Below are 20720 nucleotides of genomic sequence, written 5' to 3'. Positions count from 1 at the left end.
TCCTGGCTGTGTGTGCATCTTTTTTGGTGTGTGCATTTGGCCGTGGTAGGGCCAGAGCAATCCATGGAAGAAGCTAGAGGCCCTGGGACTCCAGGAGCAGTTTCTGAAATTAGTAATTTACCTTAAACTAGGATATTGCTGATTATATCAATTTTATCAAACTTGTTCTATTGAGAATGTCTTGAAATTTGCAATGCTTCTTTTGGATAAACCATTGAGTAATGCTTCATTTGCACAAAGCCATAGTGCCTTTCTACTTGCTTTGTTAATACATTAATGAGGATGAAGCCCATATTCTTTGCTGCTACCTAAAGGTTAGCCTCTAACAGAGAGTTAAGGAATGTTTCATCCAATTAAGTGGGCATGATTGAACTTGCCATTTTCAGTTTTTGAGTTTAGCTCTAAATTAAAGTGCAACTGAAAAATATACAAAAACTTAAATCATAAGGGCTCTGCAACATCTAGCTTTAAAGAACTGTAATGGTTATTTTAAACTGAACAACCTGGTAGGAAAAGTTGTCTCTTTTCTTCAGAGATTTCTTTAATAATGGACTGAACAATGCTGGAAATATTTCTCTCTGAAACGAAAACAGCCAACTGTTACAGCTGATTCCTTGAAGTCCACTGTGTGAACTTTACTGTCTCCTTACACTAGCTAACCCATAACTGAATTAGATATCCTAAATCATTCATCTGGCTTGAGTTATCATTACAACTGGGAAAAGAAAACGTCAAAATCATACAGAGACATTAAATGAAACACTTCTCCAATTAATAAGAAATTCAAGAAATGTTTCCATGTAAGTTAGTTTTATTTAAAAAATAGAGTCCAAACATTGTTTTTTGTAAGGTGCAACATATATACTGTTTTCTACAATAATAAATAAAAAAAAAAGCACAACAAAACCAAAGCAAAACAATATTCATAATTATAGTGTCATTCCAACACTGAATCAGTGGGTCTCCACTAAATCTGTAGCATTTCTGTGCTTCAACAAAGCATAAGAATTAATAATTAATACCACTGTGACAGCCAAAGGGTTTGGCTACTGTCATCCATGTTCTGTACTTCAATAATAAACTTTTCAGTACAGCTTGCTTCAAGTACACATTGGAATTGAATGTAACTGTAAGACAGTTCATGCAAAACAAAGGTACAATACTGAACTTGCATAATTTAAAGGTATTTTCCTCTTGTTTATTTTGACATCTTCAAAACCCAGCTGCTTGAACACAAGGACAGAACTGAGGTTGCCTAAAGTGAGCACTATACACTGAAGTACTTACATAACTCTCAGATTGATCAGATATGTGACTATTTGAGCTCTAAAAATTCAAACAAATACTTGAGGCTGAGATCTATGTCTCTTGGAGTCCATTCGGTAACTTCTGAGACATATTTGGGAATAAAGACAGAAAACACTGGCTGATAATGGGCTTGTTATGGGGAAATAATAGATCAGAACTGCATTTTTTTGAGAAAAGTGTTATTAATTTATATTAAGAGTGTTTTCCATTCAGCCACTCAAGCTAAAAGAGCAATGAAGACTGTAGCATGGAGGAAGCTCAGTAGAAAGACAGCCAATTATTGTCTCTGGAAGTGGCTGAAGTGCTGAGTTCTCTAATCAGCAAGGCTTGTCCATTTTCAAAACCCTTGTCATTCTAGCATCACCTCAGCCTTGAAAATGCCAAGCAGCTGAAGTTAGCTATGGCTGGAGAGCTAGGCATCAGTCTCTGCTCTAAGGAGGTTTAAAGTATTTTGAACAAGGAGCAAGCAGTCCAGACACGCACGTACAGTTAAACATCCAAAGCTTTTTTTCCTTGATCTCTGAGATATTGAAACCATTCCATCTTAAGAGCAACACATTTGATGGAAAAAAGCTGGGCCTCCATTTACTTGTCTTCTGCATTGGAGCTACTCCTAGGATCAAACTGCAGCAGCAGTAAGTGCACAAATCTCAATTCCTTCTGTTGTTGTTTCTTACCATGCTGGTTTTATGGATCCTGCTTCTAAGCCTGAGGGCTCCTTGTATGAGTTCTAAGGCAAAAAGTTACCCCAGGGCTGTTGGTTTTAATGGATCAGGCATCTGCATATTAATGGGAATTAGCCACCAAATTTATACCTATGCCTAAGTCAGTTTGAGCTGATATCCCAAGTGAGTTTGTATTCATGGCAAAATTCAACCTCAGCTAGGTGACTCAGTGTCTTTTTCTCAGGAAATGACAATTTTTTTCAGTGCTGACACACCATCCTGGTGGTTGTTAGCAAACATTGCCCTCAGTACTGTCAATGCTTTTCAGAGTTAGCTCTGCCAACGCTAATTCAGCATGGACTGAGATTTTCTTGGCTAACAGGGAAGGTTTTGGACCTCTCCTTTTACCTCACAGACATGAAGCCTTGAGTTTGATTTCAAATAGCAGATTAATTCACTTCTCAATTTATTTCTCTTGGCTTATGAACAAAAGAGGTATTTTAGTCTTCAAGTGGGGAGAGTGCACACACTTGTTTCATAGGTAAACATATGGAAGATGAAGAACATGTATGTATTGACATTAAGAGCTATAAAAGTGAAAAGTGAAACACAGTCCTTCAGTTTTAATTTCAGAGCAAGATTGCTCTCAAAAGTCAGCCTGTTTATCTTAGCCTAAACCCCTTAGATTCTGGCTTTGGGTATGGAATGACATTTGCACTAAGCCCATTTTGGGTTTAGTGGTGGGAATGCACTGATTTTTAGGATCACAGGTCTGTTCAAATGAGGGTATCCAATGTTTATGAGCTTGGTTGTTGACTTGGTGGGTTTTGGTGAGTTAGACTGATGACAGCTTCACAGAAAAACAAAAGAAACAACAATATTATGGTGTACTTCCTATTTTCAGAAGAAAAGGGTTGCTCAGTTCTGTAGTTTACATAGTTTTAACAATATCCCTTTAATAATACATTGTACTGCAGATGTTCAGTGAACAAAATATATACACTGAAACATTTATGGGCTTTGGCCAGAGCTACATATATTTGTGTCAGACTCTTGCAAACACTATTGTTAAATGGAGTACTTAGCAGATTAAAATTATCCCTTTACTTCCGTTTCTTTCACTTAAACACTTTGGGCCATACTTTGTGTGAATGCAGTAGGATACATGCCAGAAGGAAGCAGGTTCACTGGAGATAAGAGGAGGAATTTGAGATATGTAATTTTGGGCATCTAACTCAGGGTGCACCTGGCTGGTTGTCTTCAGTTCAGGGACACAATAATCATGCACAATGCATACAGGTTGGATCAACAGTCTGGCTTCTGTCTGGAGTAAGGAACAGGCTCTCATCCCTGTCCATAAAGAATATTTGGATCCAATAGACTTGAGCTACCAGTATCTCTATGAATGTGAACAAAAATACCAGAAGTCTTAGATACCTAAATGAAGACTCCAGACTCTCTTGAGGATCTGAAAGGGATTCAGGGCATCTAAGTTAGGATTTAACCTCTTTCTAGTCTCTAAGCTTACAGTTACCAAGCAAAAACTGGGCAGGGTGGATTATGTGCTACTTGAGAGTAGAGTTTAGTCTTATGATACTCATAGCAATAAAGTGCTGGTATATTAACACAGACAATGTTTACTCTGTGCATCTCACATAAGACCAGAACAAGGGTTTAGGAAAAATTAGCATTTTTACCTGAGTGACTTCGAGGTTTTGACTGGGGGTTGTGGATTCCACAGTCCTGTGACTGGCAGATGCATAAAGAGTAGATCTTCTACAGAATAAATGTATGGGATTGTTAAATTGACTTCAGCAACCTCTTGGCAGGTGCACACAAATGCAAAGAAAATTGTGAACTAAATGGAGAATCAGGAATCAATATAGAACTTCATTACTTTGTGATAAATTATCATGTACTTAAGGGGAGACAGGTGAGGGATTCAGTCTCTTGTCACTAACTTTGATGAAAGCTGGATACAAATGTCCCTTCAGTGCCCTTGAAGATTCCTCCACAGGCTTCTGTATTTTTTCCAGTTACCACAGCAACCCCCCAATACTAAATATTACAGTACCTGTATGCAAAATTGCATAGAGAAATAATATAACCTTACAAGTAAGTCACATCTCAACATCAGTAAAGGGAAGCTGATTGACAAAAATGCTAAACTGTATAAAATTCGAAGGACTAAAGCAGGGAGAAGGGGGCAGTTTTGGAGTGAGTTGAAGTGTGTTCTTGCTCCCTTAACTCTAGTCTTGATTCACTTAACTTTTACAAAAATACATGAAGATGCCAAAAGTTTTCATTTTAAAATATGATTATTTTTCTCCCTCGTGAAAATGTTATCATTCAGTCTCAAATAAATAACCATGATTTCAGTAAGAAAAACTGATGTTACTCATATACACTCTCTAGTTTGGAATACAAATCTTTCTGTATGTTAACAGCTTGTACATAAACAGTGTCTGCTAATCTTCACACCTGCCTCAAGAGTTGCTGTGAACACTGATGCATCCCACTGGCACCCCTGGCTCTCTCTCTAAGCACTACATCCCTTACACCCAGCAACACTCCAGCTGAGCTGTTGGGAGCCTCATTAAGGAGACACATCTTGATGTCTGCAGCTGCTCAGAGCTTCTAAACTGCCTTCCTCATTAAATAAGTGCCATCCTGTATCCACTCCCCCTCTCAGAGGCATATTGGGCCGTTCCTCATACACGTTACATTTTCTCTTTAAACAAATGAAACACCAAACGTAGCCTTTGTGTTAATCTAGAAGGGATTCCTTTGGGGTTACTTAGTTCTTCCTTTACCAGTCTAGTTAAACATGATAGATTCAGGGTCCTGGTTTGCCATTTGAGCCATATGTCTTAATACATCCTTTTTAGTTATGATACCCAGCAGCCTCCTAGAGGAGAAAAAGAAAGGAAAGGTCAACAGTCATCTCATATATCATCCCTTTTTTTGTCCTGTTCAGCTGCAGGGACATTTTGTCAGTATTATAGCACTATCCATCTCATCCATTCCATAATTATTATCTTTTATAAAAAGCATTTTCACCTTCTGCATTTTTACTATACTGGCCATGATCATTAAGTAAAATATTTTGTGGTGTTAATTTTTTTTCATTGGGAACGTGACTGAGTGATGAGGAGCCACAGCTACTGACACTATATATAGCAGTCATTATTTTCCTTAGGCTCAGGCTGCAGAGACCCAGTAGCACAAAACCAAGGCACCAGTGCCCTGAGATAGGGCATGGTATTTTCTGATATATGAACTAAGCTAAAGTACAGACTTTTTGAAACTCTCACTGTCCAACAGAATAATTCCATCAGATTAGAGTGACACTTTCTCATTTATGTAAAACCTAAATAAAGTATATGTGTAAAGAAAGATGAGAACTATAGCATGCGTGGCCCCCGGATTCAAAAATCTCCTAACCCTCGGTATTCAAAGGCTTTTATTTCCAGCATTTCTAAACTATGTCAATGTTTTTCCACTTTTCATTTCTTCTAAGTGCTAGAACTGAAGATCAAAATTTCCAAATGCAATCTCTTAAAATCAGAACTTAAATCTGTGTCCAGATAATATCCTTGTTGTCTTAATGGTGAGGACACAGTATTGACAGTAACAGCCACAGTATATGTGAACAATAAAAAGCTTTATGTAGAAGATGAAATATTAGTCTCCTACATGTGAAAATCATGGCTCTGGTTTTGCTCTCCTGTTGTAAAGTTTCTTCTTACCACTTGATTCTGGGATGAGCAATAGTCCCAAAATAGCTCAAATCCCATTGGAACTGTAGGGTGCACGTTCTGCAGTTTTCTAGAGCATATCCTGAAGCTTTCTACTCTTCTAATTTCTTGTTTGCCTATACTTCTTCAGCTGTTTTTTGTGGACTTTGGTTTATATGCCTTTCCATTTGGCTTTAAAGAAAGCCGAGCAGATTAATTTTCCTCTACTGACCTCTCTGTCACAGTCTTCACAAGCATCTAATCTAGCTAAATGTCTAGAAACAGGCACATAGATTTTGCGAACAGTACTATTTTCCAGATCTGCCTCTGTTGAAAACTTGGTGATAGTGGGAGTCAGAACATTTCATTTTGTATTTATGTTTACCTTATCTAAATGACAATACCCTAAGGATTTGGGAGAACAGAATGAAACATGATGCCTGGCAAGGGCCATTTTAGTTCTGAGTCTGACTTCTTTTGCTGCCCTGGAGAAACACTGGGTGAGCTTCCCTCATTCTTCCATTCACAAACAGAAGTCAAAATAGTCACTTGACTGTCTCAGAGGTGCTGATTAATTAGCTACTGTCTATACTTGGCTCTAAACAGGAAAAGGCATCTTTTTTTGTTAAAGCTGAAGCAAATCTCCTCAGATTCTCTAAGCTTGCTTAATTCAGCATCTACTCACCCACTGCGAGTGACCAGACACTGCCGCAGTCCGAGTTTCCGGAAAATGTCTACCACAGTCTCCATCGGGGTGTGGTCAGTGACAGTGAAAGGGCTCAGGTTGAGAATACGCCTCAGTTTCAGTGGATGAGGACTGTTGGGGGGCAGCTCTGGGGGGTCTTCTGTGAAATACACGATGGAGTTGCTCACCACCCCATCCTGACGCTGTCTTGCGTTCTCTGTACAACGGAGAGATGAAGGTAATGGGTTAGGTTTGATAACAAAACAAACCAAAAAAACCCTTTGGAGAGTATGGCTCACAGCAGAATGTTCTCAGACTTCTCAGTGGAGTAGGGCAAATCACAGACTCATAGAATTGCTCAGGCTGAAAAAGACCTTCAAGATGATCAAGTCCAACCTCATCCCAACCCTATTACACTATTTCTGATGACCCACCACTAAACCATGTCCCCAGACACCACATCCAGATGATTTTTAAACACATTCAAAGATGAAGACTCAACCACCTCCCTGGGGAGCCTGTTCCAGTGCTTAACAACCCTTTCTGTAAAGAATTTTCTCCTGATATCCAACCTAAACCTCCCCTGATGCAACTTGAAGCCATTTCGCCTTGTCATCTGTCACCAGTGAGAAAAGACCAACACCACTCTCACTACAACCTCCTTTCAGGTATTTGTAAAGAATGATAAGGTCTCCCCTCAGGCTCCTTTTCGCCAGAGTTAAACAGCCCCAACACCCTCAGTCACTCCTCAAAGGGGACGTTTTCCAAACCCTTCCCTAGCTTTGTTGCCCTTCTTTGGACTCGCTCCAACACCTCAATGTCCTTTTTGTACTGAGGTGCCCAAAACTGAACACAGTACTCGAGGTGGGGCCTCCCCCGTGCCGAGTACAGGGGCAGGATCACTTCCCTCTTACTGCCAGGCACACAATTTCTGGTACAAGCCAGAATGCCACTGGACTTCTGGGCCACCTGGGCACATTGCTGGCTCATATTCAGCCAACAGTCAACCAATACACCAAGGACTTTTCTGCCAGGCAGCTTTCCAACCATTTTCCAAGTCTGTAGCATTGCCTGGGGTTCTTGTGACCAAAATGCAGGACCTGACACTTGGCCTGATTGAATTTCATAGAGTTGGTCTCAGCCCAGTGATCCAGTCTGTCCAGGTCCTTCTGTAAAGCCTTTCTACCATCCAGCAGATGGACACTCCCTCCCAGCTTGGTGTCATCTGCAGACTTACTGAGGGTTCATCCAATCCCCTCATGAAGATCATTAATAAAGATGTTAAATAGGAGTGGCCCCAGCACTGAGCTATATGCCCATCCAAGCCATGGGCAGACAGCTTTTCCATGAGGATGTTATGGGGGACAGTGTCAAAGGCTTTACTGAAGCCTTTATTTTGTGTTTCTGGACTTCAGTAAAGCCTTTGACACAGAAAATCTGGGCATGGTGACCATACTTACGAACACAAAGCTAAGGAAAGACAAATTCACATTCCAAGAACTTGAGGTTGGTGTGGGTGTTGTTCTATACCAGCACACCTCTCTGACATGCAGGGTGAATTTTGTGGGTTTGTGCTTAGTGCCTTAAATAGAGTTTTCATATCTAGATTTTAAAAGGGCAGAAAAATCTAGCATCTCGTTTAAAGGAAAACAGGAAAGGAAGGAACAATATATAGCAGTAAATGAGTTTGATACATTTTTTTCAACAGTGCATATTTGACTACTTTCAGAGCCATCATTCATACTTTGTTCAAACTCTGAAGTGAACTTTATACTACATCTGGACTTTACATGATCAGTGTAAGCCTTTTTAAAATATGCTTCAACAAGTATTCTTAGCATTGGAGTGGTTTCTTTTCTTTGTAGTGTTTACCTTATTTCTACTCACCCCTACACATGTGACCAATATATAAGGTGGATTTCCAAATGATAGACAACTTCTCTCTCCCCAGAATAAGCATATCATGTTTGGCTCTGAGGATCTAACTCTTTCTTCTTTTTGGTATAAATTCTTGGAAGTGGCTAGAATTATTATCTTTGATTAATATAGGTTGCTCCTGCTCTTGAGTGGTATAGCAAATCAGACATGCTCAAAGCGTATGTATATATTCTTGGAACTCATTGCCATAAATCAAAGTGCATAAACCTGCTTCTGTGACTTGTAATGTGTAGACAGTAATGGTTTCCAACATGTTCCAGCTGCATTTTTTTTTTCCTTTAATGATCATTGTCTTGTAATATTTCTGGAACTGGAGGAGTGCTGGCTCAAACCTAATATCAGTACAGTATATGAATTTCAACCTTCTCACCCCACATATTACAAGACCCATTGCAAGTTAAAGGAATGATACTGAATTTGTCTCATCTTGTTTTGATTCATACATCCAGTTTCAAGTGTGAACATGCCTGCATAGCTCTTTGATATATGATCTGTGGTAAGAGGTAACATTAATCAAACTGAAGCTAACTCCCACCCTTTGATAAAAACTCTTGACAGCTAGGTATTTCCTTCCCAAAGCTGCACCCAAAGCAACAGGCCCCAGCATTTCAGTTGCCATGTTGCTGTTCCCAAGGCAGCGATGACCCCGGGCAACAGTGATTAGCTGAATCCATGACTTCACTCCTCAAAGTCAAGCATCCCTCTTGAGAAATTTGAATGATGTAGTACCATGGAGCAAAATAAAAAAAATTACGGACTTTGCATGCAGTCTTACTGGATGGGGAAGTTAGAGTAAAGGTAAGACAGAAGAACAGATCATTTTTGCAGTCAGTGGATCAGAAACACAGAAATAGCTTAACAGAAAGAGCAAAGAAAATGGATGATGATGTCTGGTTTTACAGAGTAATCTGTGCAGAAGGCTCTTTCTATAGCTTGAGAGTCAATTAGTTCCTCCAAATGCAAAACAGCCACACAATTCAGGAGATGCCAGTTCACAGCCTGTATTAACTATGTTGTGCTCCCACCTCCACACTGGGAGAAGTACATTATATAGGCCACCTGGCTTGCACCCAAGATTGCCTTTTGTATGATACCTCTGAAGCTGGCCAAAGTTAAGAAGTGCTTTATGGGGTCAATTACTCCTCTCCATTAGGCTGTAAAATAGGTGCCATCTACAATGTAGACACCTGTTCCCAAAGGGTGACTCAGAACACCCAATCTCCTTACCTGCTCAACACAGAGCAGTAGAAGGACACAATTCTCCTGAAGGTGCTTCTGAGCAAGTGGAAGTGGCATTGCCATTCTGTCTGCAGGGACTGGATGCATTTCTAGAGCATGCTTAGTGCTCCACTTAGTGAAAAAGAAATTATGGAGGGGTCAATCACAAGGCAGAGCTGTGAGAGAACTCCTTTCTGATGCAGGAGTCAGCAACTATTGCATTGATCCAAGAAGTCTGTTGGGTGAGGGAACTGAAGTACATCCCCAGAGTATTCCCTGGGCCACCACACTGCTGATAAACAATTTATTGGGCCAGAGAAAGAAGCTGAAGCTTCACAGTTGACAGCAAATCTCTACATAGTGCAAAGTGTTCTCATATGGAGGCACTAAATCCAACTCAAACTGAGGAAGCATTCTGCAGGCCACATGCAGTAAAAGGAGAGATACTGGTATGGGCCTGACTCTGCTCCTTAGAGGACCTCATTCCCTGGCTACAGCATTCCATATGTAGGGGCTTGTACTGTTCCTAGGCAAAATTCCAGAATCTCTGGATGCTCTCAGCCTGAGCAGGTGATACGGACCTGAACAAGAGAATAAAAGATACTTCACCGTGTGTGATGTTTACCTCTTGGCGAGTAATTTTATGGTTTAAGGAGAATTAGGGTATGGCTCCATGAGCACAACTATGAAGCTAGCTGAGCTAAAGGTTTACAACACATTAGCTACTCTATGGTGAGCAGTGACAACTTCTGCAACAAATGCAAAGCAACTCTGGCCTTCAGTGAAAGAGGATCAGCTAGCACGAAGTTGCTAGCATAGTACAAAACTTGTGTTTTGCTCTGCCCTATACTGGAACCATATACTGTATCATTTGGAAAAGTGAAACCAAATCCAGATTTTAAGTCACAAAGACCCAAACCATAATGGAAATATTAACCATTTATCACGACTAAACACAGAATGACATCAGGAGCTGAGATGAGAGGAAAAAAAAATTAGGAAAAGAAAAAATTAACCTGACAAAAAGGGTCACCAAAGGTCCCTGACAGCTGAGGATTTTAGAAAAGCATATCTATGCAGATAAGTTTCTGATTTTACATCTCAGTTCTGCATCAGATCCTATGAAAGATGTTCTTAATTAAAGCTGATCAGAAAATGGCATCTTTACCTCTGGAAAATGTGAATGCCAAAGAAAGAGTTGTTGAACAGGAAAGCATTTTGATCTAAAATGCTTGCTGAGTTTATTTGTAATTGATTTCTTTGTTATCAGTGCATAGCTGGACATTTTCACACATCTCCTAGCAAGCCCATTCAGCCATGTTGACATTTATAATCTGAATCAAGACTTAGTTCCTCGAACTTCTCTGATTTGCTTGGGACCGTATCTGATCTTTCTGCTTTTGAAGTGAAGGCTCTGCATCTTCACTCCATGCAGTTTTTCCCACTGACATAACTCCCTGTCCCTGCAAGAGAGATGCCAAAGGCTCTAAAGTTAGGATGGCATCAAGTGTTATAGCCATGACATGGCACAGACAGTGCAAAGCTAGACACATAGTAGGATAACTACATCTAATTAAGGTCTTTTACTTCTCACAGGGGAGTGCAGAAGACATCTGAAAATCATTAGCAAAACCAAGATAAAATATGAACTATTTTATAAATAGAATCAGCTCTTGGCATTTACACATTTGGTGAAACTTCAGACACATACTTTCCAAACTTGGCTATACAAGGCATCTTTTGTTACCACTAAAGGAAGATTAGCCCTCTGAGAAAATCAGTTTTTTGAAAGGGGTAGCAGCCTTGGACTTCTTCTCAGTATCTTTAAAATCCTCTTACACTGAGATTGGTATGTAGAGGATTATGACTTCATAGAGTTTTGTTCTTGGAGGAGGGAGGAAGGAGCAACCAGTGATAGTGGATTTCTAATGAAAAAGTTACGATTCCCACACTCCTTTGAAATGACACTCTAACTGAAATGACAACTTACACCACAGAAGGGAAAAAAATGAGAAATAATTTCTTGATGAAGAGAATTCTGCACTACATTTTAAGGAGAGAAAACTGGGCTCTCTTACTCGTTTTCTTTCTCTTCATGTAGTATTGATGCAGTATTGGTGACTTTCTGCTATAGTATGATGAGGAAATCAACAGCTGAGTGTTCTTAAAAACTAATATAAATTGTAGGTCTAATCACTTGGAATGATTAGGAGATGAGAAAAAATATTAAAAAACAAATAAGCAAAGAAACAAACAAAAAACACATTAAAACCCACATGCTTTAAAGAGCACTGTTACTTCAAATTTCATCTTTGTGAGAAGTGAGCAGGAAAGTGGTTGTCTAAAAGAGGATTTTCTTTTCTGAAGAATATAGGAGTTTGCATCTGAGACAACATCTTTTTAAATGTGCCTTAAGCAGAGGGATGGGATGAAACAGGCCCATGCAGAGAGGAATAATCTCATGTCAAGGAGATTTGGATATGCCAGACATTCCACTCCCCTGGATAGTATAAGGCAACCATGCCCAGCCAGCAGCCTGTCTGCCTACCCAGCAGGCTGTCAGGACTGTCAGAATTGGGAGCAGACCATGGGGATGATTTGCCAGGCTCACAGACCTCTGCAGTTCTGGATACCCTGGATGTGGGAAGGTGGGAACACTTGCTTTCATTCAATATCTTTCATTTATATTTATATTTATATTTATATTTATATTTATATTTATATTTATATTTATTTATATTATTTCAATATCTTTCCAACCCTCACCTAGACAGCTTTCCTTTGGGTGCTTGACAGAACAGCCATCTCTACCAAACAGTATCCTCCACTGGAAAGATTTGCACCCTTAGTGCAAAAGGCTGGCATGCAGGAAACACTGACAAAGTGCAACAGAGAGAACAGAGACTTTCACTTCCTCCCAGGGTGACAAAGGTTCACGACTGCCCCAGCTGCTGCTGGTGGCCCATGGATACTACAGGAAGCTCAGGACTGCAGTGGCTTTTCATCTGGTTCTGGACAAAACTTCTGGCCTCATGAGATGGGTTTGCTTGTTTTCTGTAGTAGAATTGTATTGTACTGTTGTGAGTGATGACAAAATTAAGCCCCCAAAAGTCAAGCCCCCAAAAGTGTAGCACTCAGTGCCATGGTCTGGTAACTGCAGCGGTAGTGGATCAAGGGTTGGACTTGATGATCTCTGAGGTCCCTTCCAACCCAGCCAATTCTATGATTCTATGATTCTATGAAAAGTGGACCAGGTGGTATTCTACAACAGAAAAACTTCCAGGTATGGGTCCATGCAACTAAAAAAAAACAGACTTGGGGAAAAAGTTAGGTTTGGTTCTTATTTATCCACTCTTCAAGGTGTACATCACCGGTAACATACTAACCTTTCAAAATCAAACTTGCATACTCTGATACTTTACTCACTTATTGCAAGGATCAGCTCTCGTCTCTGTGCAAATCCAATAAGTCTCTCCGAGTCTTTCGAAACCACTACAGGAAATCCATTGTAGTCAGTCTCCTTGATTAGTGTCTCCACGTCCTCCACTGTCATGCTGTCCTGTGTCAGAACAGAGAGAGGAGCTTCGCCACGCCTTGGTCTCATGACATCGGTGGCCAGGGTTCGGTGGGTGAATTCATCCTTGACATCCAAAAATGGGTAGCCGTTCAGATGAATGTGAGCTTCATAGATCCCTTCTTTCCCAAAGGCATCTGCCACCCACTTGCTTGTGACTGCTGCAGCCATAAGAGGCACAATGTACTCCAGGCCTCCAGTCAGCTCAAACATAATGACCACCAGAGAGACTGTCATTCGTGTCACACCACCTGCCAACAAGAAAAGCAGTCAAGTTTCCCTTTCTTGAAATATACATACTAAGCATTACTCATTTATATTGTTGAGTCTTACCGTCAAAAAAAAATCTGAGATTATTCTGCTGAGTATCTTGCCCTTATATTTTGTGAAGTATTTTGGGGTTTATTTGACTGAAGGGATTTTTAATTTGCTGCAATTTTCATCAAAGAGATTGAGTGAACTTGCTAGCATCTTTGTTAGTGAATTTGAAAAGCAAATAACACACGCTAGAAGACTGAGCTATCACACCAGAAAGCATGCCAAAAAATAAGCTATACTGGATACTTGAGAAACTAACACTGAATCCTGTCATTAGACCTCTAAAATGACTCCAAGAATCAGTTAAGTAACCATGACTGGGATAGATAGGAGCATTGAGAGCTGGACTTCACATGGCTTTAACTGTCACATTCATACTGAAGAGAAACCTAAGCATTATCTTGGGACACAACATGGTTACAAAATGCTATGGTAGGGTAGTTTAGTGCCACTGCAAGAGCTATATTACAGCTAAAATCCTAGCTTTTGACATCAGTGTAACATACAGTTTGAACTGCATACAACTTGGTTTGAGGCCATCTAGGCATGTAGCCACAGAGAGGGTTGTAGCTGTAGTTTGCAATCTAGTCAGTCTGTATTAATTTCATAATCAAGCTCCTTTGTCCTTCAGTTTATGTTAAAGGATAAAAATAATCACATAACAGCAGACAAGTGTGTATGTATCACTGAATTATTAGGTAACATTTCTTTGCCTCTGTTCAAAAGGTAAATGTAATAAATCTTCTATTTTTAAGCCTCAAAATACAGCACCGTTTTAGATGAGGGAAATCAGAAACAGGTCATTAAAAGATGCTTTTAATCTGGCAGCATATGGGAAAATTTAATTGTTGATTATTCAACACGATGATCCGGATATAACTTCCATCTGAGGAATGCCTTAAACTTCTGACTCTGGAAAGCTGAGAACAGATACCAGAGTAAGGATCATTTAAAACTTATTCTATACCTCTTACTCTAAGCCAGACATGTCTTGGGCTTAAGAATGAGTAGTGATCATTCTGTTTTATACCTCACCATACTGTAAAAATTACTGCACCTCCATTTGGACATTTTAAAGGAGGAAGTGATTGCTGACTAGCAGATTAACTGGAATATCAGAGCAGAATTTTTGTGTATCATTTCTTTTATGAACATTAAGATTATTTATGGCCAAGAGGAAGTGCTTCGCTCTTTTTGACAGTAAGATTCATCCTTGCTATTTTAATGTGTCTACACTGCTCTAGGTGTTCACATCCAAAGAGGTGATTCACATTGCCTTTATAATCTCTGGAAAAAAGAAGACACTTTTGAGACCAAATTCACTTGGGTTTAGATGTCTATTGCCAGATGAGACTATTCTTTCCAGTATCTCGTTTTTCTATTTTTACTGTGAATGGTACAACACAGCTAGCTCAGTGGACCTCTACAATATATACCTTAAATTTAGACAAGCAAATCCTACCCTTCTGTCCTCTGTAACTAATCACACAAATGATCCTACTTTTCTAACATGAAACTCCAAAACCAAAACTTTTCAAGCTATTCCACGAGTATGTCTTTCATTTCAAATCTACCCAATTACATTAATCATGTGTTATGCCTCTCCACTACTATTAAATCATCAAATGATGGTATCAACAACAACAACAGAAAGAGGTATATCCACAAATACAGAAGGAAAAACACTTGATCAGGCAAAAACATGTTCAGATGGCATACTTGTAACGTTCCCATTGCATCTATGATGAGAAATTTGATATGTGAGGTATTATTCAGTGATCTTGCTTTAATAGTTAACAGAACATTCCTGTTATATCCAATAAATCCTATTGATTTAATGTAATCAGATATTTACCTCACAGTCAAAACAAAAAATGAAAGAGAGCCCAGTTGACCATAGTGTAACACACAGCCAAAATAAGCCTCAGAATACTTATCTCTGTGTAGCTTACAATTTGGCCAGAACTGGGAAGTTTCTTCCCTGCACTGATAATAAGCACAGTCTAAAGTAGGAAATAGAATTAGTCCAGCTGCAGGGGATTTCATGACATAAAAAACCCCAAACACCCACACCAACACCCACAAAAAACCAAACCAACCAAAACCAAACCAAAACCAACCAACCAAACAAAAACCCCAACCAAACCAAACCAAACAAAAAAAACCAAACCCAAATAACAAACCAAACAAAAAAACCCCAAAAAAAAACAAATAACAAACCAAAACCAAACCAAAACCCACTCCTTCTTGGAAACATGCAACTTTAATTTTTTTTTCCTTCTGCATACTTTTTGGCAGATTAAAAAGAGTAGGCATTGTTGACTGCAAGACTCTTTTGTTGAAGAGACCATTTAAGGAAGCATGCTTTAGCCCACCACAATTATTATGCCCAGAAATACCAGCACAGCACCTAACAGAGACACAAAAACCTTATTAACAATTTGTATGTCACCAAACATCAGTTTCCCACGCACGAAGCAATGATCAGCAGGTACTGTACCCAAGCAAGCTGCTGCTCCCACCATGGCATAAAGTCCTGGTGTGACACAGTCTGCCCCAGGTCTGCACCAGTTCCTGAAGATGATCCAGTCGTGATGGTGATATGCCAGCTGTTCCACTCCAATCCCAACCATCCTGCCAGCCATGGCTCCAACAGCCATGCTGGGAATGAAGAGACCTGAAGGGATCTTGAATAAGAGAAAGACACATGAGCAACTTGACCTTGCTCAGGGACTGAGTTGGTGTGGCTACGTGTGTATCAATAGCTTTAAAAAAACATGAATGTATTTTTAAAAGTAATTTTGAAACCTACCTGCTGCATCATACTTGAATTGATAAGGAAATGGTGTTTCTCAATAATAGTCTGCTTTTAATGTCAAGATGCTCCTGCTTTCTCCTTTATTGCTTTCTCAGCATGAAGTCAGGAGCTTCATGGTTCTCTTGGGCTTGAGAATAAGCTTAACTGAAAATAACACCTTGACTTCAATCTCTATCACATGAAATACTTCATGGTTTTAATACTCTTTCAGGCTAAATCAGACCTGATTTTAAATTAAATGTCAAACACAGAATAAAAATTTACAGAAGGGAGGCTTACTGCTCAGAGGCAGGTATTTCTTCAGCTCAGTTTTCTACATATTTTCCAAGAAGTTCTGTGAATCATTACCTTGTTGTCTGCTACACAGACAAGTCAAAAATCACAAAAAAAAGAGTATTGAAATGAAAAAAACCCCACCATCCCACCATATGCCTTTTGCTAAGTGCATTTCCTCTTAGATGTCAAGCGCACCTGCCAAGTTGGGAGACAAATTTCCTGGTGGAGAAGAGACACTTATTGCAAAGGGTTGCTTGGAGTTTTTTGCTGGTTTTAGATAGGAAAGGTTGTTTTATGGTTTTAGTTCTTAAAATACACCTTGAGCTTCCTAGACAACCCAGCTGACAACTTTGGCATGGCCCAGGGCTATCAGGGCTGATAACAACAGGAGCTGTCTTCCCCATCATGTGGCATTAATGCTGTTGGTAGAGTTGGATTAAGCTTTCTAGATTTGATGGGTAAAGCTATTTTATCTGTTCTTTTCAAGAATACTTGAAACTGTCAACTACTTCTAATGAATTATAAATATATAGAATAAATAACCACATATCAGAGAAACAAGCTCACAAGTTTTTAACCAAATGAACAAGCATAGCAGCAACTGGCTGCCAACAGAACCACAAATCACTTTCTGCAGTGAAGGGCATCTCATTTCAGATCCTCCTCCAGAAATAATACACCTGTGCTCTTAAAATCCTACTCATTCTTTGTGCTTAGGAAACCACCAGGACTCAGTCACTGGTCCGAAGTGACTTTCTACCGTTTAGTTCTTGTCATCAGGAAAATTCCAAATAGAGAAAACACGAAAGAAAAGCAAAACACCAACAACTTCCTATTGTTTTGGGAGTAACAGGTATTCTAAAAGATGGATTCTTAGTTCCAGCTCAGTTTTAGGAGAAAGATGAGATGGCTTTAGTTTTTAGTCTGACAAAAAATATAATGCATAACTCAGAAAAACTTCCCATCCTCTGCTGCAATCAGATCCAGAACTAATTGTTCAGATAATGGGAGCTGTAGGCAGACAGATATGTATTTTACATGGGTTCTAACAATCATATATATAAAACTTATCACAAGCAGCTTTTTATATATTGAAAACTTGATTAAATTGTCCTTGGACCTTTCATCACTCGGTTATGAGGAGGAGGAGGGAGGGAAAGAAAAGGTTGCAAATTCAGAATAATCAAATCATACATCTATCAGCCCTCATGCTTTTTTTTTTTTCCAAGCTACAGCGCATTAAAATTTTAAAAATACAACTTTTCATCTACTCCTATGTGTACATCAGTAAATTCAAAGCTATTACTTCCCTGAGCATAGCTACCTTGAGGCATGTTAAGACCTATAAATCCAACAAGACAAACAACAATGTAAACAGTCCATAATCCTGAGAGAGCTGAAAGACAGCTGAAGTGGGAATCATCTTGAATTTCCTCATTGGCAAGACTTTAAATTCACACTCAAATCACTTTCTCACTTAATAAAGCTGCAGATGACTAGAAGGGGGAAAAGCAGGGCCGAACCCTTTTAACTGCAACAGTGGCCAGCAGAGCAAGGTGCTGGTGGGTGGGTGAACCAGCAGACATGTCAGCTACCCCTGTGTGGCTGGGTGTTGTTCAGAGACACACAAACCCTGCCAGGCAGACCCCAGCCTCATGTTGTGAGCTCACAACAGCTTCCGTGCCTGTGCCCAGTTTACCTTCATGCCGAAAGTGAATATCGTGATGACAATTTTAAACACCAAAGCCAAGGCAAGCTGCCACATGGCAGTGTAAACTCCAGGGCCAGCAGGTCTGTCAGGGATGTCGTCCACAGGCCGGGTCATGTTTGGGTCATTGATGTAATCGCAGAGCTGGGAGGACTCCAGGGCCCCGCAGTCGTTGAAGAGCTCGGAGATGAGCTCACTGGTGCTCCTCCGGGTGTAGGGGTTGGGGTAGGCGATGATGGCAGTGATAGCTGTTATCACTATCACCTCCAGGACTGGGTATTTCCCCAGTCTGGTGGTTTTTCTCCTCCTGCACCAGGCGATGTTGCATCGGATAAAGAGGGTCCCCCAGAGGCCACCGAAGACGCCGAGCAGGATGAAGGGGAAGAGCTCAGCCATGTACCAGGGCGTGTGGTACTCCACGTAGAACAGGACCAGCCGGCTGTTGCCAAAAGGATTGATGGACCTCAGCGTGAAGGCAGCCACGAGTGCAGCAAAAAATGACCTCCAGAGGGTTTTGAGAGGAAAGTAGTAGCTGACCTAAAACCAAGCAGAGACTGTAAACACTTCACTGAGAGTGATGGAGGGCGTCTGCTTTAATTATTCACTGGAGCACGGCACGCAGTAAGCCACTGGCATGTGTTTCATCTCTGATTTTGTGTCTGGCTTTACTGAGAACACCTCTCCTTACAAAGGTATCAGAAAAGGCATTTTCAGATTACAGATACGGAGCAGTAACCAGTGAAAAAAAATCAATAAACTGGAATTCAAAGTTACTGGCTAGAGACCATAAGATAGGTGCTTGGCCCATGCTGAAAAGCTGAAAGCTGGAAAAAACTCAACACAGTGATGTTTCCAGATTAAATAATTTTGTTTGTTTCCAGGAAGCCAGTGCTCTTTCTTTACTCAATTTGTGCTAAATTACCTGCTTATTTCCTATTAATAGAGATTAAAGATGACTTTTTGCTTTAGGGAAAAAAAAATCATGTAAGTTGTCACAGTTGTGTCTTATAAGAGACTTAGCTGACAGCTAAGTACAAGACAGAAAATCACTTATGTACAAGACAGAAAATCACCTTTATCCTGGCCCAAACCAGGACATAAGTATCTGAAAACTAAAGAGGAATACAAAAAAAAAAAAAAAAAAAAAGGCATCAAGTGAACTGCCAAGTCTCACCTCTTCCAGACTAAAAAGCACACCTCCAATTGGGGCCCCAAAGGCAACAGAAACTCCTGCAGCAGCTGCAGCTGAAAGCACCTACAAAACAAATATTTACATACAAGGCATGAGTCCTTCAAAAGACTGAGTATCTGGACAGGGAAATTAGAGATGATCTGAGCCAACCTCACCTCTCTCCTCTTTCCTTCATTCTTGCTGTACTTTGAGAAAAGGCTGCTGAAGAAGTTCCCACAGCAACAGGCCACGTGGACCAATGGCCCCTCTTTCCCAAGGCTGAGGCCTGAAGATACCACCAGAACCAAGGTGACTGTTTTGATCAAAAGTGTCCATTTTCCCAGGTAGCCCCTAATAATGAACCCACTCAAGATGGTTTTTATCTGGAAAGCAGGAAGAACATGTTGAAGACCTGAAGAAACCTTTTCTACTCTGAACTTGCAAATGGAGTTAAGCCCCAACAGAGTTAAAAAGTACAAATAAAAATTGCAAACTGCTTGGAAAGGGACTGTGATGGAGAGAAAGAAGCTGTAGGCAGGGCAACTTTCCTGCAGTGACAGCTGAGCTGTTGTTAAACAGACCACACTTCAAGTGTTCTTATGGGTGGTCCCCCATGTCAGTAAGGAGTCTGACAGAGATCAATAGAAATATGAAACTGTTACGTGTCTCCATGGCTTATAGGATCAGAGTTAAACTAGACCCAACTTTAATAAGGCAGAAAAAAGCAAATAAACAACCACACATTCACCCCAGTTAAACAAGAAAAAAAAATTTCTAAATATTTGGAATGGCCATGCCATAAAAGCGTGCAAGTATTATGAAACAAGAAAGTCCAAGAGAACTTATTTTTACACATTGCCTCTTAATTTTGCATGTGAGTGGCTAGAATAGAGCACAATGCATGTGCATGGCACACAGGCTGTAGGGTGGGATTTGGGGTTGGACTCCAGCCCTGGAAATGAACTGGAGCTGAGCACCACCTCCCATGAGATATTTTACTACTTGGAAACTAGATTTACAGTTAGCTATGAAAACTTGTAAAAAACACCTATATTGAATATGTAACAAACACACGTTACTTTGAGAGATGGTAATGGTTTAAATATTTCAAATTATTTACGGTGCTTTTTTCCTGATTGTTTATGAAATATTTGAATGTTATTCCCAGCAAATGAAGAAAAAAAGTATGCCAAGATTTCTAAAATTTGGGCTGTTGATTCTGTCTGCCAGATTTCAACATAATAATCACTGTGGTTCTATAGCACTTTTAACAAAAGACTACCACGATTTTTAAAAAATTTAGT

At 40.0% G+C, this 20720-nt stretch overlaps 1 protein-coding gene across 6 annotated transcripts in view; it reads right to left on the bottom strand.

Moving 5' to 3' along the window:
• Positions 1-793: 793 nt before the first annotated feature.
• CLCN4 (chloride voltage-gated channel 4) overlaps positions 794-20720 on the bottom strand; it is a 46959-nt gene continuing 27032 nt past the window's right edge. For all 6 annotated transcript variants that reach the window (XM_071747959.1, XM_071747976.1, XM_071747967.1 and 3 more), the window contains 7 exons: positions 19593-19799; positions 19420-19500; positions 18237-18782; positions 15944-16130; positions 12978-13376; positions 6396-6612; positions 794-4881 (listed from right to left, as the gene is read on the bottom strand). In XM_071747959.1, the coding sequence (XP_071604060.1) occupies positions 4791-4881; positions 6396-6612; positions 12978-13376; positions 15944-16130; positions 18237-18782; positions 19420-19500; positions 19593-19799 (1728 nt within the window). In that variant the 3' untranslated portion in view covers positions 794-4790. The remainder of the gene's footprint in view (positions 4882-6395; positions 6613-12977; positions 13377-15943; positions 16131-18236; positions 18783-19419; positions 19501-19592; positions 19800-20720) is intronic.

Source organism: Heliangelus exortis, chromosome 1 (assembly GCF_036169615.1).
Source record: "Heliangelus exortis chromosome 1, bHelExo1.hap1, whole genome shotgun sequence".
Taxonomy (NCBI): Eukaryota; Metazoa; Chordata; class Aves; order Apodiformes; family Trochilidae; genus Heliangelus; species Heliangelus exortis.
Note: the sequence above shows the minus strand (reverse complement) of the source record. Positions and strands in the feature narration are given on the sequence as shown.